Source organism: Myotis davidii, unplaced genomic scaffold (assembly GCF_000327345.1).
Source record: "Myotis davidii unplaced genomic scaffold, ASM32734v1 scaffold332, whole genome shotgun sequence".
Taxonomy (NCBI): Eukaryota; Metazoa; Chordata; class Mammalia; order Chiroptera; family Vespertilionidae; genus Myotis; species Myotis davidii.
In genome coordinates, this window is record NW_006285779.1 from 1,606,827 (window position 1) to 1,621,583 (window position 14,757).

Genomic DNA, 14,757 nt, shown 5'->3' on the forward strand with positions numbered 1-14,757 from the left:
GACATATGTATAAATGTTTGAAATCCATCAGTTTTTATTAAGTGTAATTTAAGATATGAACATAAAGGAAAAAAGGTATTTACCAAGCATCACAGCATCCACTGCTCCACCTGCACAAAATTCAATGAGGATCTGCAGGCAAATAAAAAACATGTGTTTAATACAGCATTGAGTTTGAGTATTTTTTCTTCAATTTAGCAAAAGGAATAAAAAAATAACTGTCCAATTAACTGGACTATGGAAATAATATTATGCTAACCATAAAAGTGTTAAAAGTGTTGAGTCTTAATGATAACCATTTGAGAAAGCACACAGAGAATACATTCTGGAAGTATGTGCTTTTTTGTTAATCACCATTTTTAGCGTGTCTGCTTCTCTAAAATAACCAGGCATAGAATTTTTCTTCAGGATAGTATTTTTTTAATTTATTGATTTGAGAGATAGAGAGAGAGAGAGAGAGTGAGAGAGAGAAACATGGACCCACTTTTCCACCCATTTATGCATTCACTGGTTGTCTTTTGTGTGTGCCTTGACTGCGGATCAAACCCGCTATCTTAACGTATAGGGACAACACTCTAACTGAGCAACCCAGCCAGGGCCAGGTAGTATTATATATCCATTTCATCACTACTGAATGGTTTTATTATTTTCATTTTTAAGATAACTATTGTGATTTAAGTGATCAAATGTAGTATTTGTAGCTTTACTAATAGGAATAAATCCGAAAAAAATAGAGACTTCTTTAAGTTAAAAAAAACAAAACACGATATACACAGAACCTTCAGATCCTAGCTCAATTATCACTTCCTGATGGATGCCTTCCCAGACCTCCCTGGTACATACCAACACATACCTTCCTTCTTAACCCTTATCACAGTTGTAATTTTGACTATGTTGCTTTGGTTAATTAATGTCTACCTCTCCCACTAACCTGTCCCTTCACAGTTGTCCAACTTTTTATTTTATAATAGTGTTGAATAAATATCTTATCTCTTTATTAAATTATCTAAGAGTTCATTTTTATTATAATCTCTGGAAACATTTTTTAAGAGACCTGATCAGCTACATTAAAAGATATCACAGTAATAATAACTATAACTTTTTTAAATTACAAATATTAACAAATTACATACCTGTTTTGTTTTCCCTCTATATAACAACAGTAACAATTTATTTTTCACAGATGCTTGCCAATTACAAATTGTTTTTAAATGCATTATATCATTTAAAAAATAATTTGGGAGGTAGGTCATTAACTCATCCTATAATGAGTACACAGACTCATAAAAGTTAATTGATTTATTTAAGCTCCTAGAAACACCAGGATCGAAAAATATAGGCCTTTGATTCCTAGTCAGGTATTACTTGTACTACCTACTCTTCTGTCATAACAGTTTGCTTCTTCCTTCAAGGAGAAAAACTCCATTTCAAAAACCCCTCTTGATTAAATTAGTGTTGGTGCAGAGCAAGAGACTGGTTACTATAATAAACATTAATTTTTATATCTATTTGTGTAATATTTTCTAAAAATGAACAATTTATCCATATAGCCTGATCCACTTATATCATGTACTAAAGCTGGGCCTGATTTTATAAGATAAATATTTAGCATTTCTAGTAAGCATTTTATAATTTATTACATGATTTAGAAAAAATTTAGGGTAATAAAATTATAAACAAAAGAAGTTTTTAAAATTTTTAAGTAAATGCTAAGATTTAAAAAAATGAGAGAAGGCTATCTAATTTCATAGTTTAGGAAATTTAATATTCTAGCTAAATTTCTCCATTTGGGTCCAATGTCAAAAAATCATTAAATATGGTACAATCTGAAATACATATCTGAATATACGGGTGGGCAAAGTAGGTTTACAGTTGTGAGTAGCAAAACACAGAGTTAATAAAGCTATTGTAATAATCATAACTTTCATGTCTTTTTCCATATGAGTAAATGTAAACCTGCTTTTGCCCACCCCTGTATCTGTTGAAGGGTAATTGTGTTGTCAATGACCCTCTCATCCGCAGATAACTCTCAAGACAAGTAACTAAACAAAAGAGGTTAAATACAAAATAGGCTTTCAAAACTTATGAACCTCTTTAGGACAATTAATTCATTTTGACTACTCCTACAGATCAACAGAAAATACTTACCCAAAGATTGTTCTCATAATAGAAGGCATCTAGAAGTTTGACTATATTTGGGTGATCACAAGATGCTAAAATATCAATTTCAACCATGTAATCTTCAAGTTCTTCTTCAGATTTGGTGTCAATCACCTTTGCAGCAGCTAAAACGTTGGTCTCTTTATTCTGGGCCTAAAAATGTAAGATCAAAAATATCCCAATGCATACTTGTTTATTTTTAATAAACTTCATTTTTTAGAATAGTTTTAGATTCACAGCAAAGTTGAGCAGAAAGTACAAAGTTTCCATATACTCCCTGCTTCTACACATGCAGAGCCTCCCACACTATCAAGATTCTGCACCAGAATGGTACATCTGTTACAATTAATGGCCTCTTGACACACCATTATCACTCATGGACCACTGTTTACATTTGGTGTACATTCAATCGATTTTGACAAATGTTATGACATGTGTCTACCACTATATTATACAAAATAATTTCACTGCCTTAAAAATCCTCTATACATTACCTATTCATCCCTCCCTTCTTCATAATCCCTGGCAGCCACTGATCTTTCACTCCATAGTTTTGCTTTTCCAGAATGTCATCTTGTTGGAATCACATAGTATATAGCCTTTCAGATTGGCTTCTTTCACTTAGTGCCATACATTTAAGGTTCCTCCATGTCTTTTCATGGTCTGACAACTCATTTCTTTTTAGCACTAAATAATAGTTCATTACATAGATGTGCGAATTTATCCATTCACCTACTGAAAGCATCTTGGTTATTTCCAAGTTTCAGCAATTATGAATAAAGCTGCTACAAACATACATGTGCTGGTTTTTGTGTGGACATAAGTTTTCAACCCCTTTGGGTAAATACCAAGGAGCACAATTACTGGATCATATGGTAAAAATGTTTAGTTGTGTAAGAAACTGCCAAACTGTCTCCCATTTTTCACTCCCACCAGCAATGAATGAGAGTTCCTACTGTGCCACATTCTTGACAGCATTTTGTGTTGTCAATGTTTTGGATTTTCACCATTCTAACATGGGTGTATAGTGGTATCTACTTGTTTTAATGACATATGGTATTGAGCATCTTTTAATGTATTCACTGACCATCTGTAAATCTTTGGTGAGATGTCTGCCCAGATCTTTTGCCCATTTTTAATTAGATTGTTGGTTTTCTAATGGTTAAATTTTAAGAGTTCTTTATATATTTGAATAGTAGGTTATCAGATATATTTTGTAAATATTTTCTCCCATTAGTGGCTTGTCTCTATTTTTACCCTAGAGGCCCAGTGCATGAAATTCATGCTCTTGGGGGTGGAGAGGGTTCCTCAGCCCAGCCTGTGCCCTCTCACAGTCTGAGAACCCTCACTCTGAGGTTTAGAATAAAAAAATTCTTGCAAAAGAACAAGGAACCCAAACTATGGGTGAGAGCTTCCCTGGATCCACTGTGATTCCAAGAAGTAGAGGTGAAATCAGCGAGGAGGCGCATAGAGAAACACGCATCTGCAGGGACTCCCTCTGCATGAGGAGAGAGGACAGACTCCTACTGTGAGGAGCCCCAGCAGCTCCTGTCTCCTCTCCACTGGGCAGGAGAGGTAGGAGAGGCTTCTACCACCACCGCTGTGCTTGCCAGCCATGAGCCCAGCTTCTGGCTGAGTGGCGCTCCCCCTGTGGGAACACACTGACCACCTGGAGGCAGCTCCTGCGTTGAGTATCTGCCCCCTGGTGGTCAGTGCTCATAATAGCGACCAGTCATTCCACTGTTTGGTCAATTTGCATATTAGCCTTTTATTATATAGGATGCTTATTTTGGAAAGATAGCCTAAACATAAATATTAATTAATGCATGCTATGCACCATGCTAAGTGCATATCTTAATCTAATTAGGTTTTTTAAAAAACATTTCAATATTATATGTATTCATTTCAGCAAAACTAAATATATTACTTAAAAAAAACAGAAAAGATTACCAAACTTTTAAAAGCTACTAATAAGTGTCTCAAATTATAAATAAAAGTCCAAATCCCACTTTTAAGAATTGATCATAAGGAGGTAATTTTATAAAATAAAAAATATGCATGTGTAAAAATATTCATCACAGTATTATTTACAGTAAGAAAAATGAATCAACCTAAATGTCCATTCACAAGAACCTGCTTAAATTATTCAATATAACTCTACAATGAGACATTACACAGCCAAAATGAATTGACTAACAATTAATATTTCTTAAGATGGAATAATAGCCATAAGACATCAGTGACTGAGAAAAAAACACAACTTATTAAACATGAGAGATATGTAATTTTACAGAAACTACACATCTATTTTCACATATGGATAGCTTCATAAATATCTAGAAAGACTTCATTAGTGAGGATGGTGGAATTTCAGGTGCTTTTGACTTTTTCTGCATTTCATACCATATTGTTTGAACTTTTAAAAATGAACATGTATTATTTTTACAGAAGTCATAAAGCATTTTAAAATCAGTATGTAGGAGATTTCTTAGTGATCTATTATCTAATCTTGGCAATAATGAAGAAAAGAATAAGCAAAACAGGTATCAGCCTGTATTTGGGAATTTTTTGTCAAAAGAAAAATTCTGTATGTCCTAAATTAAATTACAGTGGACAGGAGAGTCAGAGAAAGAAATTGGAACAATTAACCAGCTAATAGTTGTGGGCCAACTAACTAAAGAGTGCTCTCACTCCTGAATATGTGTTGGAGCTCTAAATCAATCTCCAGAGTCTACTAGCCAACCACTAGCAAGTATGCATGAACTTTCAGGACTGCTGCCAGTAACTAAACAACACAAGTAAATATTTCTTCCTTATAGATTGTGTAACTATCACAAAATTGCCCCCAGTTCACCTTTTCCCACCCTCCCTTACCTGTAGCCAATGTATATTCTTTCAAAACAACTTACATCTTTCTTCCCCAAAACAGAATGTACACAAGCGCCCATCAATGCCAGTACTAACATGCTAACTTTTCCATCTAGCCACATTACCGGTGGTTTAGACTTCATGCCTCAAAGCCCGGTCCTTTCCAGGCTAACACTTGGCTCATTAAAACCTTTCTTTCAAGAAACATTTAGCTGTGAACTCTTTTGTTTAACATTTTCTAAGTACATTATTGCTACGTTTTACTTTCTTAGAAAAAAATAGGGGCAAAAATACTAATTACTAATTAAGTAACCCTAATGTTTAGGATTCAAATAATACGTTTTGTACAAAAGACTTCAGCCCTAGCCCTAGTCGGCTTGGCTCAATGGATAGAGTGTCAGCCTGCGGACTGAAGGGTCCCAGGTTCGATTCTGGCCAAGGGCACATGCCTGGGTTGTGGGCTCGATCCCCAGTAGGGAGGTGCAGGAGGCAGCCGATCAATGATTCTCTCTCATCATTGATGTTTCTATCTCTCTCCTCCCTTTCTCTCTGAAATCAATAAAGAAATTTTTTTTAAAAAAAAGACTTCAGCCTTAGCTGGTTTGACTCAGCCATAGCTGGACAGGCTCAGTGGATAGAGAGCTGGCTTGCGGACTAAAGGGTCCTGGATTCGATTACGGTCAAGGGCACATGCTGGGGTTGCAAGCTCGATCCCCAGTGGGGGTGTGCAGAAAGCAGACAATCAATGATTCTCTCTCATCATTGATGTTGCTATCTCTCTCTCCTCTCTCCCTTCCTCTCTGAAATCAATAAAAATATTTCTTTTTTAAAAAAACTTCATACTGATTTACAATCTAGAACAGCCGTGGGCAAACTATGGCCCGCGGGCCGGATTCGGCCCATTTGAAATGAATAAAACTAAAAAAAAAAAAGACCGTACCCTTTTATGTAATGATGTTTACTTTGAATTTATATTAGTTCCGGGTTGGATCCGCCCGTTTGAAATGAATAAAACTAAAAAAAAAAAAAGACCGTACCCTTTTATGTAATGATGTTTACTTTGAATTTATATTAGTTCACACAAACACTCCATCCATGCTTTTGTTCCAGCCCTCCGGTCCAGTTTAAGAACCCATTGTGGCCCTCGAGTCAAAAAGTTTGCCACCCCTGATCTAGAAGAATATTCTCAGCTATCATATTTTAACAAATCTCCAATGTCTTTTAAGATATCTTTTTTTTAAATATATATTTTATTGATTTTTTACAGAGAGGAAGGGAGAGGGATAGAGAGTAAGAAACATCGATCAGCTGCCTCCTGCACACTCCCTACTGGGGATGGGATGTGCCTGCAACCAAGGTACATGCCCTTGACCGGAAATGAACCTGGGACCCTTCAGTCCACAGGCCAATGCTCTATCCACTGAGCCAAACCGGTCAGGGTGCTTTTAAGATATCTTATCTTATATTTCACTAAGGAAGAAAAACTTCCAATTAAACTATATCAACACTTTTTCATTTAGAATTTTTATATTATACCTTTTTTAAGAACTTTTGGACATATTTAGACAAAAATTGTTACTGTATATCTATTATTCTGGTTCATATATAATTAAATACTTCATATATTGAAGTTTTACTCTTTTGAATCACTTATTCACTGAGTTATCTAATGTCCACACAATATCATTCTCTGGCCATTAAATTAATTACTATCTCCAAAATTTTATTTGAAGTCACTGTCTCCCATTTTGCAATTATAATGATACTACTTTGTTTATCTTACCACAGGTGCTAAAAGATTTTTAGGTAACAACCAGGATTTTTTCTTCAAAAGGTCCTTAAATAGTTTATTAATTGAACATCAAGGGCTTGCAACTAACACCAGTGATACAACTAAGTTCAATGACAGATATAACATGACCCCTATCCGGCCAACAATAATACCAAGGCATCAATCAATAAAGGACATATTCCAATTTCAGAGATGTTAAAAATCAAGAAATCTGTCATAACTGGTGAAAATACAACATTAAGTTGTATCTCTATGAAAGATACTACAGTTGAGCCAATAATAATTAGAACTCACCACCTCCCTAAGTCAGAAGAAATAAGCCAGTGAAACATAAGCCCTTCTCTCATCATTTTAATACTAGAGGCCCAGTGCACGAAATTCATGCACAGGAGGGGGGTGACCCCTCAGTCCAGCCTGCACCCTCTCCAATCCAGGAACCCTCAGGGGATGTCCAACTGCTGGTTTAGGCCCCATCTGAAATGATGTTGCTATCTCTCTCTCCCCTGCAATCCATCTAAAATGATGTTGCTATCTCTCTCTCCCCTGCAATCCAGGAACACTGGCTCCTAACTGCTCGTCTGCCTGCCTGCCTGATCACCCCTAACTGCTTCTGCCTGCTGGCCTGATCACCCCCTAACTGCACTCCCCTGCTGGCCTGATCACCCCTAACTGCTCTCCCCTGCCAGCCTGATCACCCTTAACTGCCTCTGCCTTGGCCCCCACCATCGTGGCTTTGTTCAGAAGGACGTCCAGAAGATGTCTGGTCTAATTAGCATATTACCTTTTTATTATTATAGATAATACTCTGGGAAGAAAGAGACCAGAGGAACTGTCTTTGAAGAGGCACACTATAAAATATAAACCCTGGTAGAAGACTAAGGATATTGTGAGTGGAGTTAAAAATCATTCTACTTCTGCATGCTTCTACTAATGTCCTGAGAGATTTTAAAGATGTCTTTTACTTATGAATGGAATAGCATTAAGAGGGAGGAAATAATACTAGATAACCTCTAAAGTTCTTTATAGTAAAAAATTTAATTATACCATTCCCCTGAAGATACTGATTAAACCAACAATGGAACCTTTTGGTTTAATATAATAAATAAAAGTTACATTAGAAAGTATAGTGCCTCCTCCTAATTGCTTTAAAATAACTATTATTCATGAGAATCTGGTTCTAAAGAACTCTGAAACTCAAAACTGAAATAAATATTTGATAAGCATGTAATACTACATTTTAAATTATATAATGGATATTAGTATTAAAAAGAAACAATCTCGCCCTGACCAGTTTGGCTCAGTGGATAGAGTGTCAGCCTGAGGACTGCAGGGTCCCGGGTTCGATTTCAGTCAAGGGCATGTACTAGTAACTTGGTTCCGGACACATTCCCAGTAGGGGGTATGCAGGAGGCAGCTGATCGATGTTTCTCACTCTCTATCCCTCTCCCTTCCTCTCTGTAAAACATCAATAAAATATATGGGAAAAAAAAACCAATCTCATCTTCACATAAAGACTTAATAAAATAACTAAACAAATGTTAATAAAAAACAAGAATGGGATACACACACCAAGATAGTACTTGAAATTGATAAAATGTTTTCAGAGATCAATGATCACATAAAACTCACTGCTTTAAGTTTTATAAATCATGAATAGAGTTTAGCCACTTTACATAAACAACTAGGAGCTACAGGGAAACATAATGATTATTAAGTTTCCTGTACTGTTTTCATGTTATAAATCTAAATGAAGTAGTGTAAAAATTACATCATTTTACATTACTCTTGTTTCAACTGTGGCTTATTTATTAGTTTATCTAACCAATCAGGGTCTGGCCAGGAGAAAGAAATCATATTGATCATTTTAAAAGAAAGAATTTGATATAATTACTGATTCTGTTGTTAACTAGTAATTAAAAAATAAAGATTAAGAGAGTCTGGGAGGTGGAAGTAACAGCTGCAGGAAAAGACTATTATGCTAGGACCAGCGGAGCCAAGGGGTTGGGATTATTAAAACTCAGAAGCTTGGAGGAAAGGTTCTGCAGAGCTGAAACTCAGATCCCTGGGGAGAGAGTGTTGCTCAGCTGCTGCTGGCCTCTCTGAACTTGGAAGAGGGGTCTTATGGAATTTTTGAGGAAGAGGGGGCCAGCCAACTGGAGCTGGTGTTATGAAAGGTTATGATGAGGCTAGCTCTGTGAGTGTTGCAAAAACTACAAACTGGATTCCACTCCTGTCGCTGGGTGAGGAATTTCCACTAGGATGATGGTTATAGAAACAGAAAAAACAGACAGGGAGCCCACAGAAAAAGTGAAAGTCCTTTCTTCATCCACCTCCTTACAGCCTTCTTCTAGGGCTCCATTATTGTTAAAACTACAAGTGAGTAGCTGGCAAGGTATAAAAGTGATTTACAAAATGGTTAAAATCCACATACACAAATAAACAAGAGAAAGACATCTAATAGGAACATGAACACGAGAACTGAACCTAAAAGAAGAAATTCAATCTGCCAATAAAGCTATGAAAAGAATTACTTATTAGTAATTAGTAGTCGGAGAAAGATGAATTAAAACCACCAAAAAAATTATATATATGTACATATATTTGTATATATGTATATATATACATATCATTAGATTGTCAAAACTGAAAAATTTTGACAATATCAAATGTTGTCAAGGATGCAGAGCAAGGAAATTCTCATATGCTGCTGGTAAGAGTGTAACTTGGTACACGCTGGCATCATCTAGTAAAATTAAAGATGCACTACCCTATAACCCAGCAATACTACTCCTGAGTTGTCTTAGTGAAACTCATGCATATATGCATCAGCATTGTGTATATAAGCCAAAAACTGGAAACAACTGATACACCCATTCTTTACCATTAAGAGTAACCATATAATGGAATTCTATGCAATAATGAAGTAATTACAGCTCTAGGTGATAACAAAGGTGTACCTCACAAATATAATGCTGATTTTGAAAGAGGCAAGACACTCAATATGATTCCATTCATATAAAGTTCAAATTATAGCCCAGCTGGCATGGCTCAATGGTTGAGTATCCACCTATGACCCAGGAGGTCAAGGTTCAATTTCCAGTCAGGTTCCATCCCCAGTAGGGGGCGTGCAGGAGGCAGCCAATCAATGATTCTCTCTCATCATTGATGTTTCTATTTCCCTCCCTCTCTCCCTTCCACTCTAAAATCAATAAAAATATATATTCTTTAAAAAACTAAATTATAATATTTAGGGTTACATACCTCGTTAGTAAGCTATAAAGAAAAGCAAAGAAATGAATAACTTAAAAGCAGGATAGTTCTTTCCTTTAGGGAGAGAGGTCAATTCAGAAGAAAGGTGGGAGGAATTCTGGGGTGCTGGCAGAATTCCTTGACTCTGATGATTAATATTATCATATTATAATTATTTAATAAATGTACATGTGTTTTTATACTTTTCAATACAGTTACAGCTCTAGGTAATTGTATGCCAAATTACCTATATTTTTAAAGGTGTACACCCATCAGTGTCATAAAAAAAAATCACTTTCATCCAGTATACAGTCAGGAGGTCAGTTTCAATTCAACACATAATTTTATGTTACTCCTTTTTTTCCCATTAACAACAACAGAAATCCAAACATTAAAAAAAATAAGCCCTAGACAATGGAAACTAAGGAGAAAATAAACAAATGGGACTACATCAAAATCAAAAGCTTCTGCACAGCAAAAGAAACCACCAACAAAACAACAAGAGAGCCCACTGCATGGGAGAACATATTTGCCAATGTTATATCTGATTAGGGTTTAATCTCCAACATTTATAGGGAATTCATACAACTTAACAAAAGGAAGATAATCAATCAAAAATGGGCAAAGAACCTAAATAGACACTTTTCGAAAGAGGACATATAGAAGGCTGAGAGACATATGAAAACATGCTCAAAGTCACTAATAATCCAAGACATGCAAATCAAAACAACGAGGTACCATCACACATCTGTCAGAATGGCTATCATCAACAAATCAACAAACAAGTGCCAGCAAGGATGTGGATAAAAAGGAACCCTCTTGCACTGCTTGTGGGAATGCAGACTGGTGCAGCCACTGTGGAAAACAGTAGGCAGTTTCCTCAAAAAATTAAGTGGATTTACCATAGCTAAGATTTGGAAACAGCCTAAGTGCCCATCAGCAGATGAGTGGATTAAAAAACTGTGGTACATCTACACAATGGAATTTAAATTTTAAAAAATAATCCTATATAATAAAAGACTAATATGCAAATCAACCAAATGGCTGAACAACCGGTCACTATGACGTGCACTGACCCACAGGGGTAGCGCCTCTCAGCCAGAAGCCCTAAGCCAGGCTCACTGCTGGTAAGCGCAGTGGCGGTGGCAGAAGCCTCTCCTGCTTCTGTGGCAGTACTAAGAATGTCCAACTGCAAGCTTAGGACCACTCCTAAGCTGGCAGTCAGACATCCCCCATGGGCTCCCAGACTGCGAGAGGGTGCAGGCCGGGGTGAGGGACCTCTACCTCCACCCCAAGTGCACGAATTTCGTGCAACGGGCCTCTAGTAAATAAATAATAAAAAATAAGCCTTAGTCCGTTTGGCTCAGTGAATAGAGCATGGGCCTGCGGACCAAAGGGTCTTGGGTCCAATTCCAGTCAAGGGCATATACCTTGGTTGCAGGCTCCTCCCCAACCAGGGTCCTGGTTAGGGCTAATGCAGGAGGCAACCAATCAATGTGTTTTCTCTCACATAGATAATTCTCAGTCTTTCCCTCTCTCGTCCACTCTCTCTAAAAATCAATGGAAAAATATCCTCGGGTAAGGATTAAAAATAATAAATAAATAAAGTAAAAAGTTTAAGAGATATATATATGTTTTCATTTATATGTCAAATAATACATTGAAAATAGATTAAGTCAGAGACTTAAAAAATAGAAAATAGATTAAAAATAGGAAAGACAGATTTGTGTAGTGAACTGAGTAGAAAGAATACAAGTACATGATGGAAAAATGTTTCAAATAAACTAAGTACTCACGATGATTGCCTGTTTATAATTTAATCTTTATAACAGTTACTAATTTCCATAAGTAAATGATGGTTACAATCAATTTTAGAACTAGTTTTCTACTTCATACAATACTAAGGTTTAATAGCTTTTTCCCCCACACAGAAGGAAGTTTATAAATTTAAAATTTCTAGCATATCTTGGAAAACAGAAACTTTCAGGAAAAAGAGAAAAAACGGGTCAAATAAGTTTAAATTTTCTTTTAAAGAAATATTTGGCTGGGAGAGGACAATGGGGGAGGAGGGAGACATATATAATACTTTCAATAAAAAATTTAAAAGAAAAAATATCTCAGAGCCTTGGAAGCATAGACCAGTAAAATGAAAAGATACAAAGGATTCAAGCTCTTCAAATATCACACTGAAATAGTCATGAAGCCCATAAAAATTATCCTTGACAATTTTATAGTGTTTCAACTATATGGAGTCTCTTATTTTTCAGAAATTTTTCAATTGATATCTCACTACAGAAAAATATGTTACACTTTGCAGAAAGAGTCATTAAATAATTAAATCCCAGAGCATTAGCATGTCCACACAATCATTCTGTGCCATGGGAAAATAAGAAAATGGTTCGCTATTTTCATAGGTCCCTTTTCCTGTCCCATCCTATAGTTTGCTTCTGAATTCTAAATATAATAACAGTAATTTCTACCATTTACTGAGCCCTTTTTATGTGCCTTATATTTACTATCTCCTTTAATTTTCACACATTTAAGAGCAGGTCTTACTGATCAGGAAAAGTGAGACATGAAATGATTAAGTAATTTGTCCAAACTCACAGGCTGCTATTGAGGGAGCCAAGATATAGTACAACTCCAGGGCCAGTGTTTTAACACGACAATGTTCTATTCAATAAAACACGTATACCATGAAAACTGCCTATAATCACCTACCACCTACTAACCACCGGATTCCAGGTGCCTTGAGTAACTTATTTTTGCCTTGCCCAGGTAACTGCATACTCAGAATTCTGCTAGGTGAAGAAATCACAACAAACGTTTGGGGAAATCTATGATTCTCCAGCTAAGAAAATGGAGGTCCAGAGAAGTTAAGTGTTCTGTCCAAGACCCCAGACCTGGTTTGTGACAGCCAACACTAAAGCACAATTCCCCAGAGTGATCTTCCCACCGCACTAAAAGCCCTTCTTCCTACATACATCTAAACTGTAAACTCCCTTTGGAACCCATTCTCTATCCTCCACACAAGCTCTGAAATTTACTTTGCCAACTTTCACAGCATACAATAGCTTCAATAGCACTCACATGAAGTAACATACATTCTTTCATTTCAACAAATACAGAGAGAGACACTATGTGCTAAGGCAACTGATGAACCCAAATGTTTATCATAATTTTGGCCTCTGGTTTTATCATAAAAATATAAACATGTTAACGATAACATGTAACAGTGCCATGGTCGCCTTGTGAAGAATGTGTTCTGAAAGCACACAGAGAGTGTATGTTTCAGCCTGAGTAAAGAATGAGCAAGGCAAGGGGCTGGCTGTGAGATGCATCTGAGGCAGAGCAAAGGCAGAGGTGTGCTGGTGCTTAGAAAGGAGGGGGAAATTCTATCATTTTTACCAATGGACATGCAAGTAAAAAACAACAGTACATACGGGGTCAGAAAACCTGAGTCCAAATCTAAACTGTGAGACGGACTAAACCTGACTTGTGTGACTTTGAACAATTTCTGACTCTGGTGTCCTCATCTGTGAAACGTAGATACCACCGACCTGTCTACCTCACCAGACTTGCATGGGCCAAATTATGTGAAAGTGCTTTAAAAACCACAAAGACCTGTATCAACATCAGTTCTTTGTTTTCACGTGGATCTCTCCCCCAAACCTGTGTCTCATAAAAACCTCACCCTTCAGGATGAAAATATTCTAATGACATCATACATATACCCTGATGGGGTAGTAAACAGCTAACACACTAATGCCTTCAGGTTGAAACATCAAGACTCTTTCTACTGAAACATAAATAAATAAACAAACAAATAAAGTGTGTTGTTTTTGATTTCTTAAGCACTGGTATTGACTTCTAGTCAATGCTTCCTCTGCAACTAGTACTAAAGGCAGGTTTTCTTCTGGAAATTTTCTATCAGAAATTCCACTCCATTTTATAGTTCGTTGTGAAGCAACCAATTCAGGAACAGTGTGCGAGTAGCAATCACTGTGCTCTTGCCCCAAAGACATAGGTTATGTATTCCCAATGGACACAACCAAGCGTATGCCCTGACTCTAAAAAAGAGACTGGTTTAGTGCAATCATACACTAGTGGACAAATATAAAGCCACGGAAAAGTATAATGAGTTCCTATAATAAGTATGGATTTGAAATGCTTTGAAGGCCACAACCTGATCCCTGCCTTAAATTAGAGCTCCCCCCACTTCCTTTAAAGTTTGACAGCGCCGCCTGTAGAATAACCCCACCTCCTTTTAGCAATCACTCTTTAAAGTTCAACCTTAAACCCCAGTGTCTCGGCTGCTCCTTGGATGACAGCCTGGATAAAGTTCCGAAGTACGTTTCCGAAGTCAAAGGATGGGCAAGAGACAGGAAAGGGACAAGGGGCGGGGAGAGGGGGAATTTCTCCCTTACCTTGTACACTTTCCCAAAGGCTCCGTCGCCCAATTCTCCTATAATTTCCCAAAACTCCTCAGGGTTCAGGTCCCTCTTCACATGTTCGTACTGCTTCTTCTTCTTCTCGCTCCCCAACTTGAAGATCTTACGGAAATTGAAGAAGGACATTTTTCCTCCCAACAGAGTTCCTGGCACTTAAGGACTACAACAACAATAAAAGGCAAAGTTTCTCCTCCCTCTTCTCCCGCGCGAGCTCCGCGGGCGGCGGCGGGCGCGGGC

General features: G+C 36.9%; 1 protein-coding gene across 3 annotated transcripts in view; it reads right to left on the minus strand.

Moving 5' to 3' along the window:
- The window catches only part of SLK (STE20 like kinase), a 52,848-nt gene extending 38,097 nt beyond the window's left edge, over positions 1-14,751 (minus strand). For all 3 annotated transcript variants that reach the window (XR_001512660.1, XM_006756445.2, XM_006756444.2), the window contains exons 1-3: positions 14,497-14,751; positions 2,149-2,313; positions 84-132 (exon numbers count right to left, since the gene is read on the minus strand). Coding sequence is in view for 2 of the 3 variants with exons in the window: in XM_006756445.2 (XP_006756508.1) it covers positions 84-132; positions 2,149-2,313; positions 14,497-14,646 (364 nt within the window). In the remaining variant the exon portion in view is untranslated. The remainder of the gene's footprint in view (positions 1-83; positions 133-2,148; positions 2,314-14,496) is intronic.
- Positions 14,752-14,757: the final 6 nt, after the last annotated feature.